Source organism: Typopeltis vanoorti, chromosome 12 (assembly GCF_054136105.1).
Source record: "Typopeltis vanoorti isolate ZY-2024b chromosome 12, IOZ_Tvanoo_1.0, whole genome shotgun sequence".
In the NCBI taxonomy this organism is placed as follows: domain Eukaryota; kingdom Metazoa; phylum Arthropoda; class Arachnida; order Uropygi; family Thelyphonidae; genus Typopeltis; species Typopeltis vanoorti.
The window spans coordinates 86618337-86640615 of NC_143560.1; the positions used below are offsets into that span (position 1 = coordinate 86618337).

Here is a 22279-nt window from a genome sequence, read left to right on the forward strand (position 1 = left end):
CAGCAGTATACCACATTGGTGAAACCGTACTTCAGGAAATTGAAGCCAGAGACTTGAGAGTGTTAGTGGATAGGGAGGTAAAGTTCAGGGGACACATAGCAAAAGTGGTCAAAACAGCTCATCAGATCACTTGTTTACTGAAGAATACTTAGATGAGCAGAGACAAGCAGGTTATTATTCCTCTTTATCGAGCCTTGATAAGACTCCACCTTGATTACTGCGTGCAGATCTGGGTGCCAGGGTTTATTGGTGATGGGGAGGTGGTAGAGAGGATCCAGAGGTGAGTGACCAAGATGGTAGCAGGTCTGGAATGAACCTTACAAGAAGAGATTGAAGTTTTGTGGGTTACAGGAACTGGCTGATAGGCGGAAAAGGGGTGATATGATTGAGACATTCAAATTACTGAGGAGTTTTTACAAGATTAATTCAGAGGAAATTTTTCAGAATAGGTGTGGTGGTGGGAGAACTAAGAGCCATCCATGGAAACTGAGCAAGAGTGTAGTTGGTAAGGGTGTTAGAACTAGGTTTTTTACTTGGAGAGTGGTGAATGAGTGGAATAGGTTGCCAAAGTCTGTTGTGGATATCACGACTGTGAATGAGCTCAAAGCAATGTATGATAGATACTGTGCAAATGCTGAATAGTTCTTGATATGATGTTTATGAGCCTAAGGACTCCTTAGAATTGCCCATAATAATAATATAATAATCTTCAGTTTTCATGTGACTGCTATCCTCTCTGATTTCTTTTACAGCTTTTTCTCATTTCTAAGCTTTTTAATAGATTCTAGAATATTTTGCCATCTTCCTGATATGTACCTTCCACATTCTTACCAAAACATAACCATGACTTTTGTTTAGTTACTTTTACACATCGCTTCAATTTTTTTTTTTCATCTTTTTTTCTATTCTTTCAGAGCACATACTGATTCACTGCTACGAACTTTCAATATTTTCCCTTCATTTCCATGACCACCTCTTTAACTGCCCGAGTTTGCAATGGAGTTCTGATCTTTCTATTCTTGCGAACAGCATCACTTGTGAAACAGCCTCTCTAAATAAATTAGTTTTCTTCAGAGTGTGCCACGTCTACAAATTTTGTTTCTTCTTCTGAAACTTTTTCACCTTCTCTTGAATAATATTTTAGAAGAATCATAGACTCAGATGAGACAATTCACCTCTGAAAGTTGTTCAACTTTGATTCTTTTTAACCTCCCTACCAGCCAATGTGGACGAAATAGTGACACCAAATTGAACTTCTTCTCCATGTTATTCAATGGGTTTTAGAGCTTCGTATCCAGATTTAGCTGGCCGTCTATAGACGTCGTGGCCGGTTAAAGCTTTTTTTTTTTTTAATGTGGGCTCACACCCATGAAAGTTTTTGTAAATCTATAATACATTTGTGGTTTGAAAGACATGGGTTCGAATCAGGATTTCATCTGGAGATGAGTTAGCTGATCTCATATGGAGGTGCCAGAGTTTGTTGTCCAACAACCAGCAAACTGGCTAGTAGAACATATGCAATTTACAGACAAAAGATATAGGGCTAACCACCTCATTCTTGAATAATGGTTATGAGATCCAAGAAGATCCCTTGGCCTCAAGGGCTTATTTTAGTGAGTACGGGCATGGCAAACCCGAGGTACCTGATGCTGGACCATGCCTTACTTCATGTAATATACATCTGTTATATTATCTGTAGACTGGTCCCTCTCCTTTTTTTTCTTGCCTTCTTGCTCCTTCCCCCCAATGCTATTAGAGTATTCGAGGGCTAGGGGTGAATCTTACCTATTTTGCTATTTCATCTTATGTGGAAAGGGCCTCTGCAACCCTACCACTTTCTTCTTGCAGTGACTTCACTCCAAAATGCTAATATGGTTCTGCCTAATAACGCATCTCATGCTACATCGGCTGTTGTGCAGAATAATCAGAGCCGTGTTCAGTGCTTAGGCAGAGGGTCCTGTTCGAGAAGTATATTACAATCTCCATCAAAAGTCAGTGATACTATGAATGAGCAACACAGAAGGTATAAGATTAATCGTAGATAGGAATTTTATATAGGCACATGGAATGTCCGGAGTGTCTACAGACGGTTACTCTTGAGATTGTCTGTAAAGAGATGAACAGGTATAAAATTAACATCCTGGGAATTACAGAGAACAGATGGAATGGAGAAGGTCACTTCAAAAGACAGGGCGCTAAGCTAGTTACTCAGGTGGTGACTCAGAACATCATGGGGTAGCTGTGATACTGAAGACAGCTCAGGCAAGAAGCCTTCTTGGTTATAACCCCATTAATGATAAGATACTCTCTATTAGACTTAAGGCTCAGCCTACCAACTTATCAATTGTGGTAGTTTATGCACCCCACACAGATAGGCCTGAAGAAGAGAGTGAGGAATTCTATGAAAACTTACAAACTGTTTTGGACCGCCTACCAAGGAGAGACATACTGTACATCTTAGGGGACTTAAATGCAAAAGTGGGAAAGAGTATGAGAGTCAGGCCGGAGTGTGGCATGTTTGGTCTGGGTGTACATAATACCCGTGGCAAAAGGGAATTTGCCCGTGCTAACAGATTAGTTATTACCAATACCTGCTTCCAGAAACATCCATGACAGACCTATAATTGGACATCTAACATTGATAGGTCAAGGCACCATATTGATTACATCCTGGCTCTCCAGCTGTGGAAGACAAGCATCTCTGATGTGCATACTTGTCCTGGAGCAGATTATGGTACAGACCATCAGCTAGTAAGATCCGAAGTAAGACTAAGACTCCGAAAACTTCCAGGTCAGGCCCATCCCACTAGACTGGATGTTAGAGTAATTCCTAGTGGATTCACAGAAGAAACATCAACTCGGTTGGATGCTTTTTTGGAGACCAATGAGGAGAACTCATCAGAAATGCTTTGGGAAGGAGTCAAGGTGATAATACAGGATACAGCAAAGAAGTATCTCAGCCCAATAAGAAGACCAAGAGACCCATGGATATCAGATTCAACATGGGAACTAATCAAAAGAAGGCGATTGGAAAAACAAAGAGACACAGGGACTGAAGAATACAAGGGATTACACAGAGAAGTCAGAAGAGCCATCAAGCAGGAAAAGGAAAAGTTCTATACTAACAAATGTGAAGAAATAGAGTTCCAGATGAGAAGGCATAATTATAAAAGGATGTTTCATTTAGTTCATGACTCAAAGCACAAGTTTAAGCCTAAATTGAATGTCATCAATGACAGGAATGGATCATTACTAACAGAAGAGTTGGAAATCAAAAACAGATGGAAAGAATACTGTGAGGAACTGTACAGCAGAGTGGATAAAGAAAATGTGGAGCCCTCCCACCAGGAAAATTTTGATTTGGAACCTCCTCCACTTAGGCATGAAATTGAAAGAGCCGTTAAGCAGCTCAACAGCAATAAGGCATCAAGTGTAGATGAAATCCCAGAGAAGTTAATTAAGGCCACAGGGGATGGAGGGATAAGAGTGTTTCATAGATTGATTACAAGGATATGGGAGGCAGGATCATGGCCTAGAGACTGGAAGAAGTCAGTTTTCATACCACTACATAAGAAAGGTGATATGAAGGCATGCAAGAATTATAGGACTATTAGTTTGATATCTCATGCAAGAAAAATTTTATTGAAGATCATGCTAAATAGGATTGGGGCCAAAGTTGAGGCAGAGATGCCAGAGGAACAAGCTGGTTTTAGGAAAGGTAAGGGCACCAGAGATCAGATCCTTTGCCTTAGACAGATCATAGAAAAATATAAAGAATTCAGACTCCCTCTGGTAATGTGTTTCTTAGACTACTCTAAAGCTTTTGACTGTATCAAGCATGTGAAACTGTGGGAAGTAATGAAAAGAATGGGTTTTCCTCAACACACTCAGGTTGATAGCCAACTTGTATAAGGAGCAACAAGTCACGGTAAGAACAGGTGTTGGATTGACTGACTGGCTTCAAGTTGGAAAAGGAGTTAGACGAGGATGTTAACTTTCCCCTCACTTGTTTAGTATATATGCGGAGGACATCATGCATGAAGCATTGGATGAGCTCAGGACAGGAATTAGGATAGGAGGTAGATTGATCAGTAATCTAAGGTATGCTAATGATACACTACTCCTTTGTAATGACATGGAAGAACTAGGACTAATTCTTGACAAAGTTAACAAGATCAGTAATAACAGAGGACTTCAACTCAATCCTAGCAAGACAAAGATTATGGTTCTTAAAGGAAATACAAACAGAGAAGCTCTTGAGAAACAAGTGTACCTTAATGGAGAAAGAATTGAGAAAGTCAGTAAGTTTGAGTACCTGGGATCCATTATTAATGTGAAGAATTGCTGTTCAGAAGACGTCAGAAAAAGATTAGGAACTAAAACAACAGTCAGAAACCTGTCTAAAATCTGGAAGGATGGATCTATCTCCATGGAAACAAAGTTGAGGATTTTGGATGCAGTTGTTTTTCCAACGGCGACTTATGGATGTGAGACTTGGAACCTAAAGAAGCCAGATAAGAAATGGATATCTGCTTTTGAGATGTGGTGTTACAGAAGGCTGTTGAGGAAAGGCATACAAATGAATGGGTGTTAGAAAAGATCAGCAGAACTTTAAGGCATCATAAGGATATTGACAGAAGAAAGTTAAAATATTTTGGACACATAGAAAGGGTGAAAGGGAGACTTCTCAGAACAGTAATAGAAAGTAAAGTTCCTGGAAAAAGAGGCAGGGGTAGACCAATGAAATGATGGATGGCATGTGTGGAGTGACTGATCTTCAGAGAGTTGAGGCTGTCAGAAAAGCAAACAACAGGACTACATGGCAAGGCCTGGTGTGGCACATCACCGAGCATCGGAGTGACCATACGGCATCTGCAGATGCCCAGTAAAGATAGTAGTAGATCCAAGAATACTTGGAAGTTCGTGGGAGCTTAAGTTCCTGTTAGAAAACCACTGGTGATGATAGTACATTCATACCATAGATGGGATAGGATTTTTTCCCAGTTTAATTTAATTTTAATTTATTTTTATCATCATCATCATCATGCTTGTCAAGGATTTAGGCCTGGAGTGGCCTGTTTCGGCCTTAAAAGTCATCATTGAATCTCTTTAGAGGATGTACTGGTTTTCTTCTTTATATTTAATTTATTTAAATATTTTTATTTTATATATTTATTTTTATATGGTTTGGAAATCCTGCTCTAGAGGCTAAACATGGAATTTTTTCAAGCCATTTCAGGTGTCCAGTAAGTGAGGTGCCCTCACATCTCATGAAGAAATTCATCTACCCATCAAAAGACAGTCAAACATCAATAACCATGACAAGATTCAAACCCATAGCAAGCTGGTTGAAGAGCAGATACATTAAGCACTTGACCAATCAGGTCTGCTTTTCTTTTCATTTCAATATAATATTCAATTTCATCCTGCTCAAAACTGAACTGTGATCACTTTCTGTTTCAGATTCTTCTTCTATTCTTGTGTCCTGAATCAACATGAAGATATCACTATCAACTATAACACAGTCAATAATATGTTGTTTTTATTTCATGTGATTTCTCTCCACTTGAATTTGTGCAAATCTTGTTGGGGCATGAAGTTAGTAATAAGCAGTGGCTAGCTGTGGAAATTTTAACAAAGGGCTCGCATCGTCGAGAAAAAAAAAAGAAAAAAAAAGCTGTATTTCACACCAAATCTTTTATTAATACAGCTTGTGTAGAAATTCCAATCAAAAAGTATGAGAGGACAATCAACCTCTAAATGCTATCATTTTTAAACAAATATTTCATGATCTAAACATGAAATATTTGCATGCAATCAACTGTGTTAATTTATCTTACATAAGAAAAACATTTTTCAACTATCAAAATATAATAAGAATGAAATCCTTTATAATCTTTTATAAAACATTTGATTGGCTACTGGTTTTACCATACGATTGGATACCAGAAGGGAGAAGGGTAATGATAGCGCATGCATGCTTATTTTATTTTCAAACTTGGGCGCATTCATTATGGAAGAGTTGAAACAATAATTCCAGATAATCTATACACTGCCAAATAGACTAATTTTTGTTAGGTTATGGTATGAGTTTGTCGTTTAATATGTTTCAAAAAAGATTTTTTTTAAAAAAAAAATAAAAAAGTAAACCAGAAGAATAAGCAAATATGAGAAAAATTTAACAAAGGGCTCGCCCGAGCCCCTTATAGCTCACCACTGGTAATAAGTAGTCCATCTCCTGAACAGAAATTACTTTAACTCTTTTCTCCATTTCCCAAAAAATTTCTGTATGTTTGGTTACTCTACTGTTTAGATCACCAAAGAAAACCTTTTGCCTTTTATTTTGTCAGCTGTGTTCTCTAATGACTCTACCCCCCCCCACTCCTTTCTTAGTAGAATCTTCTGCGAGACCATATGCACAAATTATTCTCATTGTTCAATTCCCCATTTTATTGTTGGCCCACATCACTCTACTTGATAATGCCTGCTATCCATTCAATAATTCTTATTTTAGTGCTGAATACTCAAACCTCTTCCTTTCCCTGATCATTATTGCCTTACATCTTGTAGTTTGCATTTAGAAGAATTTCCTGTTTTTGTTTTCTTTGTTTCGGAAATACCAGTCTTATATTTTGCTAATGTTGAGCGAGAGTTTGTTCCTGTACCTGACTTGTCACTGTTCACCCTGTTTCCCTAATGAAAACAGCAGTGGTCTTATTTAACTGGACAGCAGGGTCTGAAATTTCACCATATTGTACCATCGTCGTTCTGTTTTGGTTCAAGCGAATACAGAATACAGTTTGACCAGCTAAATCTCAAATTGCCAGCCCTTCTAGTTCATTTTTTATCTAGGTGATGAGGTGCACAATAGGATGGCAAGGATTAGACATTAGGTCAGAAGCACTGATTGGTTTTCTGTATTCCTTCAAAGGCTATGGTGGAGATCTCCTCTATTTATTTAGCTATGACCCTTAAGCAATATCAGTAATCAAAAAAATAAAATAAATAAATAAATAAAAGATCAGCTAATGCCTTTTATTCCCATATAGGGAGTAGGCAAGGCCATTTTAGCCCCATCTAACTTTTGGAAACTGAGTGGGCAGTTCAATTTCCACTGGTACCCAATTAAGCGGCATGCAATGAAGACGGCTTAACAAGTGCTGCCATTTAATGGTCCCTAACAAAATATATTTAATGTCTGAAATAGTGTGGGTTCTACAGACAAATTTTCTTGTGTTTATGGGACAAAAAAACCAGAGTTTTGAGAGAAAAAACTCACTTGCCTGTGCCAGAGATCGACTAACTCGGGAACCAGTCGAAAAAAGGCTCAGATAAATTTCGTCTAGTTGCCAACTAGGTTCGAAATAAAGTCGTCCTTCATGCAGTCAAGCGCTATGGTGTGCAAACACCACATCCACTGAGCTACACAGGCTCTTATCACTTTCTTTCATTTTTTTTTATCAAAAGCGAGTTTTACCTAATCATCTGTAATGCGACCTTGTAACTAAGCCTTCTGGCTTATACAGTGTAGCCACTCAGTTTTATTTTGCATGACTGCTGAAGCTACTCAAGCTATGAGGCCAGTGCACTATACCTGTTAATGGCATGTGTTATTCCCAGCTTGCCTGTTTTGTAAGATGAAAAATTTGAGTTTACAGGGAAAAATAAACATTTGCACCTCTGCATAAGACCGGCTGACTCACGTTCACCTGAAAAGCCATTATGTTCTTTATGTCTAGACCAGATTAGAATCCAAATCTTTCCAACCAAAGGGCATTATCCAAAGGACTACATCAAGTCTGCATATCTAAGCTATGCAGACTTGATGTAGTCAGTATAAAATTTTTATGTTGCTATATTTCCTGTTGAATACCATTTACTTCAGCTGCCTTTCTAAATTTCAGAACTGATGCTTTTTCAAGTATAGATATATATCCTCCTGATTGCATTCCTCTTCAACATTTTTTACCATTCTTTTGTTTGTTACCTCATTTAATAATTTTTTTTACACCAATTACTTCAAACTTTCAGATATTTTGATCTTCCATTTTTATACTGCTTTCATGATGTGTATCTCCCTTATTCTTTTTTCAAAATCTTTCTATTACTTTTATTTACCTCCTTTTAGGCATAATTCAGCTGTCCTACATTTTTTCTATATTCTATAAGAGCTTGTAATATGTTGTTGTGCTATTGTAAAATTTGATGTAGCTTAAAAAATACCAAAGCGCTTTACATCAATTTTTACAGAGGTCAAGAGAATGCTGTAAAAATAACTGTGTTTGTCTCTGTATATTTTGTGCTAGATATTATTGTAAATAACCCTTTGGAAATTAACTGTATTTACTCCTTTAACAAGAATATTTTAGAATGTCAAAAACAAAGGCAATGTTTTTCCACCGGAACGTTGTGTAATAGCTCTCTATGAGGGCATAAGAAAGGCTGTTCACGAATTTTGTGTGCAAGAGAAAGTGCTTACAAGCTGTGCGCATAAACACCTCCAAAGTCAGTCTGAAAGGTTCAAACAACTTTCAGCTGGCAGGCAACTTACGATCAAAAGAGCATGAAAGAGAAAAGCAGGTTGAATTTAAAAGAAGATGAAAGAATCATGCTGAATTCTTTGGGGTTTACAACCCTTAGTGCAAGGTCTGAAGAATGGGAAAATAAAAGGGGGATAGAGCCGAGCAATAGGGGCTTCCAGTCACCGCCAGAGAGCTTCCAGGTCACCAGAGAGAGCTTCCAGTCGCTGATGAGATAGGGAACCCATTTCGGCAGTCGAAAGAGAGAGTTGGTGGCAGCTACAGTTTTTTTGGAGGTGGCAGTTTGAGCTATTGGAGACAGCGGATAGAAGAGCCAGTCATCCAGGCATTACAGCAAGCCCAAGCCAAAGGAGAAAAGCCAATGTAAAATACCCTAAGCAGCTTCGCTCAGAAGTTTTTCTTTTTGCCATGGGAGAACAACCTTTTACTGGAGCTGTATGAGTACCGCAGGTTGCAGTCCACAGCCCACTATTTTCCCAACAAGATACTGCTGATGCCAGACATTCCTGAAGGCAGCTCAAAATCTGAGATGAAAGAAATGCCACAGAACTTTTAGTGCAAGACTTTTGACTGAATGTGCGACACAGAGCCTTTGTAAGTTCCATCCTTTGTACATTTCCTGTTATAATATGTTGTAGATGGACTGTTAAGAATTAGTTTAATAGTAATAAGAAGTGTCCATAAGAGAGTCAATTTGGCATGTTGGAAGTTGATATCAAATTTGTAAAAATAACTTAACAGAGAGTTAGCTAACCTCTTTGCGAGTAAACTAGAAGTTTAATAAGTTGAATTTGAAAGCAGAGAATAAATACGTTTTTGAGTTGAAGAGATTATTTAATGTTGAAGTAAAAGAGTTCTAATTTATGCTCAAGATTTTTTAGATGGATAGAGAAAGCAATCTCCCTATTGTCTGATTCACGTATATTTCATATTAATGTAAATAAATGTCTTTTAATTATTTGTTAAGAGAGTGCTACCTGATCCTTTATTTTTCAATGCACCGTTTCTAAAAATAATTGGACTTGTGAGCGGGGAAACAACTAAGGCATTAAAAGCGCAGTTTAATTACTTAAGAACCATGACTGTTTATGTAAACTTTGTTGAAGGGATTTACACTAGTAAGAGATGGAGAGAGATCTACTGAACGTTTTATTGAGTCTTATGCTGAATATTGATATATTGGATGGCTCTATCTTACAAATAAATTTTCCAGTGTTCATAGGCATATGACTAGTAAATACAGAAGGTGGATAAATATAATATGCAGTACAGTAAGCAAGAAAGCACACACTGCTAATTAGTAATAAAGAATAAAAGAAGATATTACAATAACGCAGAAGATAGTATTCGTTACACTATTGTACTATATTGTAAGAACTGCACCATTGTAAACTTGGGGCTATTCTCCTTAATACCTTATCTCTTTATAATATGTGGGGGGTTTGCTACTGCGCTTTGTAAATGTTTCTGCTTGTTACTGCTCCGTTGTAATATTTTCAGTCTGCACTATTACAATATATTTTCCTGCTGCACTCTATATAAAACATTTTATTTGTTACTGTTCTGCATATCTATTTCCCTTCCTTATACTGTATTAATTTCTTATTCTTCCTATTATCTCATACTCTACCTTCCGTGACTCTATAATCTTATACTTGAGAGCACTAGAAATTTATTTTTATTTAATGACTGTGCCACTAGGGGTCCTGACTTGGTATAAGAAATAATAGTACTTCCAGTAGGTCTTTAGATAATACAAATCCTCTCTTAATTAAATTACAGTCGTGGCTTTCAATGCGCTCCTTATCTTAACTATCATTTATTTCTCTGCTCACAGGATTTTTTTTGAGAACAGTGCATTGCATATTAAGATCAGGCAGTACTCCTTGGATATAACTAACAAGCATGTTTATTAAGCACTAAGTTTGGATATACAATACATACAAAATAGGAAAATTGCTTATTCTAACTTTAGTCAAAATTATGCTAAATATGGCACTCTTATGGCAATTTCCCATGAATATGCAATAAACTTACAAGAATCACTGTAACTGAATTTATAATTCCTAGTTTCAGCTAATTATCATAGAACATAATTTCTATAGCAATTCTACAATTAAGCAACATAAAACTTTAGGATTCCTTACAATTAACAATTAAACTTTTGGCCCAATTACTTCTTAGGAAATTGCTATGCTCTGGTCAACACACATAATAATTCCAACCATGAAATTGTATCAAATTACTCTCAGACATATATATCTTAGCACTATAAACTTAGCAGTCCATCTAAGATAGTTCTCTTACATCGCATACAAAATAACATGTAACAAGTAACTTGCATTAGTTCCTCATCTCTTTAGCATTCTTCTTCACAGTTCATTTCAGTCTTCAGATTCTTCTCCGTCTCGGGTTTTTGGATTTTCTTTCCTTAGAGGTTCTCAGAGCACTGGCACATCAATCAGATCTGTTGCGGGATTCTGAATGCGATTTCCCGGCGTCTTGAAGCTCAGGCGAAGGGTAAAGTGGTCAGAGCATATGCAGACTCATCAAAAAGGCAAGGCATCTGGACTGGCTCAGCTTGTCTCCTCCGTGGCTAATCGCTTCTGGTGACCATCATTTTTGATCTTGGATGTCTTGTGGCAGATCGACCTCCTTCTCTTTTACCTCCTTTGGACATCTGTGTGTTCTAGTCAAACTGTCGATACCTGATGGTTAAAGATCCTTGCCTTATATTCAATCTTCACACTCGGACTTCTGTTTGTGGTGCCACAAACACTGAACTCCAAGAGGTATTCAAACATTCTGGACAATACAATGCTTCCTACTTTGTATATTGTTTTCACAGAACCGACCATTGTCTCTTTCAACAAGATTGCACCATGTCATAAGGCTGCTGCTTAACTGCATAATTTGTGGACATGAAAGTCACCACAATTGATTGGCCTCCACAGAGCCTTGATCTCAACCCTACCAAACATCTGTGGGATGAACTGGAGCATTGGATGAGGTCAAGGAATGTCTGCCCCACAATAGTCCAGGACATCATTACATGCCTACAGAAAGGTCCAAAATTCTCATTCGTTAATTTCCACAATCGTATGATAGCTACGAACAGCACGAGTCCATAGGACTGCTGCAGTCATTGCAGCGAAAGGAGGTCCTACATCTTATTAAGGTGAGTGCCATAGCTGCTTGTTTCCTCACACTATGGCATCTGTTGACTTCTTTCCAGCATATTCCAGGTCTTTAACCCTATCTGCTATCTCTTCAAGATCCCTAGCCTCATCACTTTCTTACAGCTGTCCCCTCAATGTCATATACACTTGCAATCTCCGCAATACAAAATGCATAATCTTACACTATGCAACACTGAACTGGCAATCTACTGCAGTATCTTTATATCAACTTTGTTTCTATTACTCTCCTTAATTTGTCATGATCAGGAAATGGAATATTCTCTTTCAAATTATCACAATAACATTAACCTACAAAATAAACAGCATGAGCCCAAGCACAGTCTCATAACACCACCAGTCATCTGCCTTCTACTCGATTCTGCTCCCCTATATTCTTCTCTCTCTCTCTCTCTCTTGTCTATCAATCAGACTTCCTATTACATCACCAGCTTTATATTCCTTCCTATTTGGTACAATTTATATGATAAATTTCTGTATAGTATAGCATGCAAAATTCAGCAATATAATAGTGCATAATAATTTCCTTTATTTAACTTCACCATCAATGTTACTGAAGATGAGTAAATAACTAAGGCAATCCTTCCCTTCATAAAACTATGCTGCTCCCCCATGGTTTCTCCCACACTGAGAGAAACATCTCAAAATTTAAATTAAATATGCCTCAATATTTCAACTTCTGCAAGAAAGTTGTCCTCAGGAATATATTTACAGTATTAAAACAAACAGTAAATGTGAATGTGAATGTATGTTAACCAAATGGAAAAACTTCCAACAACTATCTCTAATCCAGAGTATTTTAATAATAAGGCGTGACGCTTTTTGGCTACTCATATATGGAAATTTGACATCTGCATTACTTCACCTTGGTATCACCTCTAGGTCTGACTCCCACTGATGAGACCTCAATAAAGGTCGAAACTGGTCTGGGTAGTAACCCTTCCCATAATGCAAAGCACATATCCATAAGGATATGTGCTTTGCATTATGGGGTACTTTGCATTATGGGGGCAAGTGATGTGAAGTCATTAGATTCGATATACGAGTTGCCCAGACTTCAAAATACTTCAGGTGCAAACTTTGTTTGCTTACACTTGGATAAAGGATTAAACCAAGAATATAATTTCTTGGCATCTTTAATGAATGTATGCTACATTATTCTAAATATTTTTCAGCAATAACCATTATAACATATTGATATTAACTGTAATAATATAATTTTTCGATGTGTGGAATAAGTTTAAGAGAAGAATGGATGCATATAAGAGGGAATGTCTGCACTTGATATCAAAAGTTGGCAGAAATTATTTATTAGTATGAAACCTAAAATAGACAGCCTGAGAAAGCAGATCATGATGGAAGGAATAGTGAGAATCTATGAGTAAGAGCAACTAATTGATGCAGATGTGCATCAATTAGTTGCTGGATCAACACACAATCATCCTATCTTCATAATCACCTCCACGATTATGCATATCTCTGACAGTAATATGCATAATCATGATTATTTGTTTTTTGCTGTGTGTGTGTTGATCCAGTTTACATGCTAGGACAGCTGCATAAGTGAAGCATTAGATATGAAGATATCTGCAGGTTGTCTAACTAGGTCATCTGAATTGATCATACAGACTACAGAGGAGAGCAAACAAAAAGCCTGGGGTAACTTATGTTTGTAAATCGATGCCAGGAATATCGGTTACAAAGGGATAGAGTTTGTGGCCATGGTTAATATGTTGGACCTCAAGATTGGATTGTAGACATTAGCGAGACTTAACTATCTAACGCAGATATATTAAATGTTATCGAACATAAAGGGTACAGCATTTTTAGAAAGGATAGGTGGGGGGGGGGGGAGAACGAGTGTGATGCTAATGATATTGAATGATTTGAGTCCATTAAAAAAAAAAAATGACTGCAACATCAGTAACAATTTTCCATGTAGCAATAAGTTTGAAATATCTGTGGTGAGGTGGAGTCTAAAAAGATTGAAAACATGGTGGGATATTGTTATATACCCAATGGAGCAGCACCACAATTTGCATCACCAAATCAACCTCACGGGCACAAAATGAGAAATTATCATAAATGACTTTAATTATCCAGATGCTGAATGGAGTGGAGGTGGTGAAATCTCATGAGAAGAATGAAATTACATTCACCGAGTTGTTGCAAGACAACTTCCTCAGGCAACATGTGAACCAAAGGACCTTGAGGTCAAAGAGCATTAAAGATTTGATTATAGTGTCAGAGGGGAAGGAGGAGGAGAAGGGTTAGTTAAAGATGTTAATGTTCTGCATTTGACTGGTGACAGTGTTCATGATGTACTTGACTTGGGAAGCGTCTAAGTTTATGGGTGTCCAATTGAGCAAAGTTACAGGCTGAACTACAAAGCAGGAAATTATACCACCTCGCTTAATGTAGGCCTAAAGTGGCTTGAAAAAAGTTCTATGTTTTGTCTCTAGAGCAGGGTTTCTGGACTATGTAAAAATAAATACATAAAATTAATAAAAAATGGGGGGTGGGAATCCTTAGTCCACTCACAGTATAAAATGTACTATAGGTTTATAATAGCCTTTCATGAGTGGGATCCAACATAAAAACTGAGGAGTATACCAGGTTCATAGATGGGAAAGATATTAACAGCATGGGAAGCATTTAAACAATACTTAAATTATGCAATATTGGAGTACATCATGTTGTTTCAGGAAAATAACAATGGAGACTAAATAACTTTTAATTATTACTTCCTATATTTTACCAAAGTTAAAATGACGTGATTAATACATTGGTATCAAATCCATGCACACAGCACACTTCAATAACAAAGATGGAACAGGAGAGATGGCCTGAAGTACTATAATTATGCCACCTCTTGGTTTTGGTTGGGTGTTTTTGGCCATTTAGCTGAATATCTGCAGATGGTAAACCCTCATCTGCAGATATTCAGCCAAATGGCCAAAAACACCCAGCCAAAACCAAGAGGCGGTGCAAGTAAAGGACTTCAGGCCAGCCTGTATCTCTTCTATTCCATCTTTTGTTACTGAAGTGTGCCTGTGTGCATGTGCTTGATACTAATGTATTAATTCATTCCTGAAGATGCCCATTTAACTATGGCAAAATATAGGAAGTAAAATTTTTTTTTCCCTAATCAGTAACCAATTTATTAATAAATAAATTTACATAGTAAAAAAATTGCTTTATTAAAAATATTTCACCCTCACCACGAACAAACACATAATAAAAGTTTCGTATCTCACAGAAATAATGTGTGCATACATACAATTTATCTGTAAGCGACACTGCCCAAACAAGCAGTGTCGGAATCACTTGTAAAGTGCAATGAAGTGCAAATGAATATCGACTAGTCTAGCTGCAATTGACCGAACGCGATAATTCTGACACTGCGTTAGATCGCAGTGCATTTGTTTCGTGTAACGATAATTGAAAAAATATAATTCTTTTCATATTTTCAACAGTGACACTCATCATAATTCAGTCTTGTATCTATAATAAATAAATATATGTTATTTTAACAAAATAAAATAAGATTTACAAAAAATAGTTCACCACGAACACGCACCAATAATAAAAGTTTCGTATCTCACAGAAATAACGCGTGCAAGCATATGATACACTGCCAAAACCAGCAGTGTCGGAATTACTTGAAAGTGCAATGAGAAGAGCAAACGAATCTCGGCAAGTCTAGCTGCAACTGGCCGAATGTGATAATTCCGATGCTGCGTTAGATCGCAGTGCATTTGTGTCATAATCTAAATCATTAATTAAGCATTAACTATCAGTAAATGTCAAAACATAAGCTGTAACCTTTAACATGTCGTATTGCATTTATATAATGTTGTAAGCATTGTTATTATTTATAAACACAAATTTAATTTTTTTCGTTTTTTTCTTGGGGGTGTAGCAGTGTCGCAGTGCTTATGCATGAGCCGCCACTATCTAAGTAAGAACAGCCCATAGCCTTGCAATGCTCAAGCAATTTTTCAAATAATGTAGTATGTGGTAACTCATTTTTTGCTAACCAATACATAGATCTTAAAGCTCCCAGAAAAGCATCTTGCTGCAAGTTATTCAAAATTGAAATTGATTTTTCGATTTGCCCTATTCCAGTTTCTTCTAGTATGTGTTTTTCAATTATACCTGAACAAGAATCAGTGTGTAACTTGCTTTGTTCATGGTCAACCAAGTTTTCTTTTCGAAGTCTTGTGCATGGCATAGTTACCCAAGTCACTTCCATGTTTGTGGGTCGTCTTTTTTCGTATTTCATACATGTGGAACACATCATTCCATTATCTTTCACCACTAACCAATGGAATTTTTTAAACCACTCACTGTTAATACCTGATAAGCAGTATTTAGATGCACGTTTTACATTTGAAAGAGACTCTGCAGAAATCGACAATTCTGTTGTTGGTTTGGTATCTTCACTACTATGCTTATTGGTTTCACCTTTCTTAAAATAACTTAAGAGTGTGGTTTTATGACTTGACTTTTTACTCATTATGGGGTAATTTAATAAATACAAAATATCACTGTTATTAAATTAATTAGAATTGCACTGACAGTAATACCTGAGACACATGATGTGCATTATGTCGTAATTTTACTATTTATAAGTATTAATTACTAGGAATTGGGAATTGGTATCACTCAAGACTGACGTCATAGTCCTCAAGAGTTTCGAGAATTCCCTGAGATCACAACTATATTCGATATGAAGGCCTAGTTTCTCTTACAAAAGAAAAAATTAAATACTTGACTCACGATCTTCAGACAAAAACCATTAATAAGAAAAATAAATGTTGATTTTTAACATCGATTTTTGCCTTTGATTCGAATTTGTTCAATTTTCACAATTTATTTCTTTCAAACATCAAAATTATGTCTCTTTCGTAAAAGATCTTTGCAACCAATACTGTTGTATTCGAGATCACGAATTTTGTCTTCTTTCACGTACGAATTGGTATGCATCAAAGTGAATACCCAAGGCTCTCGAGATTGGCTTGTAATGCAAGAAACTGAGCTGGTCTCATGAGTATCAAGACTCTCCAGGTCAATTTCTCATCGCATTGCTATTAATTAAAAAAGTCTTAAATTATTTTTCCATGCTTGCTCATTATTCAGCCATTATTTAGCTAATTAATGATGTGAATTAATCACATCATTAATTAGCAGGGTGGTCAGTAAAACCAGCCAGGCGGTTTGCAATTCAAAAGGTCCTGGGAAGAACAGAGATTATTTACAGAATTATACAACAGATGTCCAGGGGCGGCTCATGCATAGGCACTGCAAAACTGCAGCATCCCCAATTTTTCTCGATATAAATATATTTATTAATTTATTTATATTTGCTTGTAATATTTAATTTTATCATCAACAATCCTATACAATTCTGTTATTTTGTATAAAAAATAATAAAAATTCATCTTGTAGCACTGTATTTACCAGTGTCATATTGCTACGCGCTCAAGCATATGCACGTCATAGTGAAATGAGAGCTATTAGCATAATGCGGCACTGTCTGTCGCACAGTTCCACTGTTGTTTATATGCAGTTTGAGCCAGTAGTAGAGTGTTCGTAGTGCTTATCATGTTTACTCCGTCTCTTTAAATATTTGGACATTACAATTAAAGTCGTAACAATTGTTATAGTTTTTATTTTAGAACATTATTGGGGTAATGATAATGGATTTTATTTTTAAATAATTTTGAATTATACTAAACTTTAATTTTATCGATAATAAACAATCTTTTTTCATGTTAAATTTTTTTAAATTTTTACCATAATTTTGATATTTTATCCAAACATGTATACACTGTACTTACAGTGTGTATGTATATTTCGAAAGTTGCAGCACCCCCCCCCCCCCCAACGATTTCACGCCATGAGCCGCCACTGTACTTAGAACATCTTAACATTGGTAAAAATGCACATTATACCTCAGAAAGAATAATGCAAGAGTTGACTGATATTTTAGCAACAGAAATTAGATCTGAAATACTGAAAAATATACATTCTGCAGATTGTATATTTTTTTCAGTGTTTTATGTGATGAAACTATAGACATCTGTTTTAAAACAGCTGATTGTGTACATTAAATGTTTGTCAACTTAGAAAAGAGGTCAGGGTTAGTTTTGTATCAACTTGCAATATCACTGATGGCAAAGATGAGATTATAACTAACAAACCCTTGACAGTCTAGGCTTAAAAACTTGTAAGGATCTGATGAAGCAGTTGTCATGATTGGAAAACAAAAGGGAGTTACAAAACTGCTCAAAGACTAAACAGATGGACTTGTGGTCAACTGTCACTGTGTAAACTACCGACTGGCTCTTGCTATTGCCCTAGCAGTTGCTGAAGTGCCTTATTTAGTCATGTTTAATGATATCTTAAGGCAATTGTTTTTCTTCTTCCAAAATTCCTCAGTCAGGATGGCTGGTTTAATCCAAATCCAAAATATACTGAATAGTCCTCAGATTAAACTTAAAATGGCTAGTGACACTAGATGGCTGTCTCATGATTCTGCAATACAATCTATAAGAGAATGCATGGAGAGTGTTATAGCTACATTGGAAAGAGAGGCCACTGAACGAAATGATATCACGGCTGAAGGCTTAAGTAAATATATCAGAACATACAATTTCGTAGCTTCACTAATGATGCTTTCAGATGTGTTACCACATTTATCTAACTTGTCTAGATCATGGCAAAGGCAAGATATTGACTTAATTGAAATAGTGCCAGTCTTAGAAGCCAGAAAACTATCCATTATGGAATTGAAAGACACTCCTGGCAGTGATTATCAAAATCTTCATCAGCATCTTTCAGGTGAATGGTCAGACCTTCACACTGATTATTCAGATTCTAATGTTATTATGTTTAGGACTACAATATATGATAAATTCATAGGCACAGTTATTAAACACCTAGAAGCAAGATTTCCAGATATGCCAATCATTTCCTGCTTTCTAAGACTTTTCAATGCAGAAAGTCATGATCAACGTGAGGCTTATGAGATTCTTTTTGATTATTATTCTAGAAATGGAAGTCCTGCAGTTTTAAACTATGAAAGTGCTAAACCAGAATGGGCAGTTGCATCAAAAATGATTAATGGACACTCATACAAAAATCTAGATCCAAGATAAATACTGCTGAAATGAGCAGCAATCTGAGCTCAAAGAGTCTTTTCCAAATTTAGCAAAACTAGCTGCTGTTGGACTGGCCATACCTGTGAGCACAGCTGAATGTGAAAGGGGTTTCTCTGCATTAAAAAGGAAAAAGACCTGTATGAGGAATCACATCAGTCAGAACACTCTAAATAATATGATGCTGATTTCAATGGAGGGATCAGATCCAAGAGATTTTAATTATGAAAAAGATGCTGACAACTCGGCTCCTAAGAAGAGAAGAATTAACATATAGAATTTTAAGCTGTGAGCATTACAAGGTTTTTCATTACTTAATGAGAAAATAAGAAAAATCCTAGTTTTGTTTTTATAATTACCATATAAAATATTATCCTTGTTTGAAGTAATTTCTAATAAAATTACTATTTTAATTTGTTATGAAAAAGGGTCTTTCTTAACTCATTCAAAATTTTTGTACACCTGGCTAATTCATTCCACCCAGCTGGTAAAAATTTCTGGGGTGAACACTGAATCTTGAAGATGAGTTTGTTATGGATGTTGAGAAATAAATCATCATCAAATTCCTGACATGTACCCTCAAAGGGTGTACAGGATATTATGATAATATTCCATGAAATACATCATTACTAACTTCCTATCAACAAATTTCCTCCAAATCAATCTGTTATCTGTCTAACTTATTAGTCACATTTCTGTCTTCTAAGGCACTTTTTACTGTATCAATCCACCAATATTTTGGTCTCAATGGATCTTTTTCCTGCTAACCTGGCAGAGAACACTTGTTCTACTAATCTTTCCTCTCCCATTCTGTTTAGGTGACCATGCCACATGAGAATAGCTCTGCTAACACATTCCTAGATGCTAACAATGTCAAGTTCTTTCCTAATATCCTAGTTTTGAATATATTGCCATTGATGCCATATGTTCACACCCTAATCTTTCTCATGACTCTCATATCTGTGGTCTCTAGTCTTTGGTAAAGTGTTTTATTTCTAACCAAGCTCTCGGATCTATAAGTTAAAATCAATTTGAACAGTCTTGTCTGCAGCTAATTTAGTGTTTTAACTTTCTTTCTTATTCCATATAAATTTATTCACCTGATTTCCTACCATACCAGCTTTACTAATTCTACTGTCTAGTTCTATATTTAATTTACCATCTTCACTAAAAATTGTGCCTAAGTAACTGAAATGTTTTACTTGATCTATACGTTCTCCATTCACGTAGTTGACATTTTCAACATTTTTGCCTATTTTAATTTTCTTTGTCTTGTTATTGCTAATTTTCATACCAAATTTATGACAACAGTTATTTAATTTCATCAGGGAATCTTGCAAGAGCTAGATTAACATTTCCAATTTTGATATCAGGTTTAATACCACTTTCCTCCATAATGTGATCCATATAGATAATGAATAACAGACGGAATAAGGCATCCTAGTCTGACACCAGATTTAATATCAAATTATCTTCCTGCACTTCCTTCAATTCTAACTGCTGACTTACAACTCAAAGACTGAGTATTGCTTGCTATAATGCTTGATATAATGCCCCGCTGACACCATATAACTGCAGCATTTTGAATAGCTTTTCTTTTGGCATCTTGTCATATGCCTTTTACAGGTCTACAAAACTTAAATACATATCTTCGTTATATTCCCAAGATTTCTCAACTATTTGTCGTAAAGTGAAAATCTGATTCAGACGGCTTCTATTTGGCCTGAATCCAGCTTGTTCTTCACCAAGCTTTCTTTCCACAATCCTTCTCAACCATTTCTCAAGTATACTTGCATAAATCTTACAGGAACATTGAGTAGGAAAACATCTCTGCAATTTTCACATTCAGTTTTATTTCCCTTTTTATATATTGGTACTATGAGAGCTTTACTCAAATCATCTGGAATTCACCCCTTTGTCCAGGCTTTCTGAACTATGCAGTGCAGCCACTGTAAGACTTTTATACCTCCATACTTGAGCATTCATTTCTTGTCGAACAGAAATCACTGGAAACAGGAACCACAAAATAAACAAATAAATAAAATAAAATAAAATAAAATTGGTAAGTTTATCCCATGTAGTGTTATATTTATGTAATTACATATATCTCCAATCCTTGTCACACAATGTTCACAAAAATGAACAAAAATTGTTGTGGTCAATTCCAACTATTTAAAATGAAAAAGTCAAACATTAATTAATAAATAAGATAACACCAGAGCTCAATACTAAATTATAAATTTAGTTCAATAAGGAAATTCATGAGGAATTTGTAAATTCTGTTCGACCTGCTCACCGTACATCCACATAATTATTTTTTTTTAAAACCTCAATTAAAATATACTAAAGTGTTCTGGTCATAAAATTATATAAAAAAAAAATCTCTGGGAATTTAGACACTAAACTTTCACTAATTATCCTAGAGCATGTAGGCAATTAATGCTTCTCACCATTTTCACGACAACAGGAACAAATGCACCAAGCATTCCACAAAATGTCACCATCCAAAATAAAGACTTATTTACATTGGACACAGCAATAGTCATCATTACTTTTGAGTTTACAAAATCACAATCAAAATCGAATAAATAATTAAAACTCTGCAATAATGAATTAACTTTTTGAATCAGGCGCATACCAACGTAAGTAACCTTTGACAACACGCATTTTGTTACCCTTTAAAATTAGCTCTAATTCATATAAACAAAACGCATTCTCCAATACTGTTTAAAACAGCTGTCAGGGCAATCAAAAGTAAAATTAATTTTCCCTTTACCCTTTAAAGGGAAAAGAAAAAAAAAAAAACATAAGCGCATTGCCACACTAAAATCAGTTCTTCTGCTAATATTTTTCAAGCTAGAGCGCCATAGCAATCCGCATTATGTTTAATTATTATTTTTTAACAAGCCCATTCTGGATTTCTTTTATTGCATATATGGTATTTATTTCATTTGATTGTTTAACTATTATAGGTACTTGCACATAAAAATATCGATAAAGAAAAAGCGCTCCATTGACAGAAAATAATTAAAAGAGAAGATAATAAATATTCTTTATTGTTTTAAAACAAACGCCCGTGTAGCTCAGTGGAAGTAGAAAGTTTTTTTTTTTTTTTTAATTGACATTCCTGTCTGTATTTTAGATTATTTTCGCAGTTGCCAATTGTCATGCAGTAAGATGTCACGTTTGATTTAAGAGCTGAGGCCTTTCCCAAGGAATCCAATATTCTCATTGTTTCCTCCATGGATTTTAATATTTCTATGGTGAATGTTATATCATTGGCGTAAACTAATTCTGCTTCGCTTTCTCCGTGAATATTATTATTATTCGACACCTCCAGGGAGTCCAAGGACGCATCGAGGGAGGGCCCTACTCTACA

General features: G+C 35.9%; 1 protein-coding gene across 1 annotated transcript in view; it reads right to left on the bottom strand.

Annotated features, from left to right (window-relative positions):
* LOC150100963 (guided entry of tail-anchored proteins factor 1-like) overlaps positions 1-21745 on the bottom strand; it is a 93943-nt gene extending 72198 nt beyond the window's left edge. Inside the window, exon 1 of the mRNA XM_090401792.1 lies at positions 21351-21745. Coding sequence (XP_090257918.1) covers positions 21351-21536 — 186 coding nt within the window. The 5' untranslated portion in view covers positions 21537-21745. The remainder of the gene's footprint in view (positions 1-21350) is intronic.
* Positions 21746-22279: the final 534 nt, after the last annotated feature.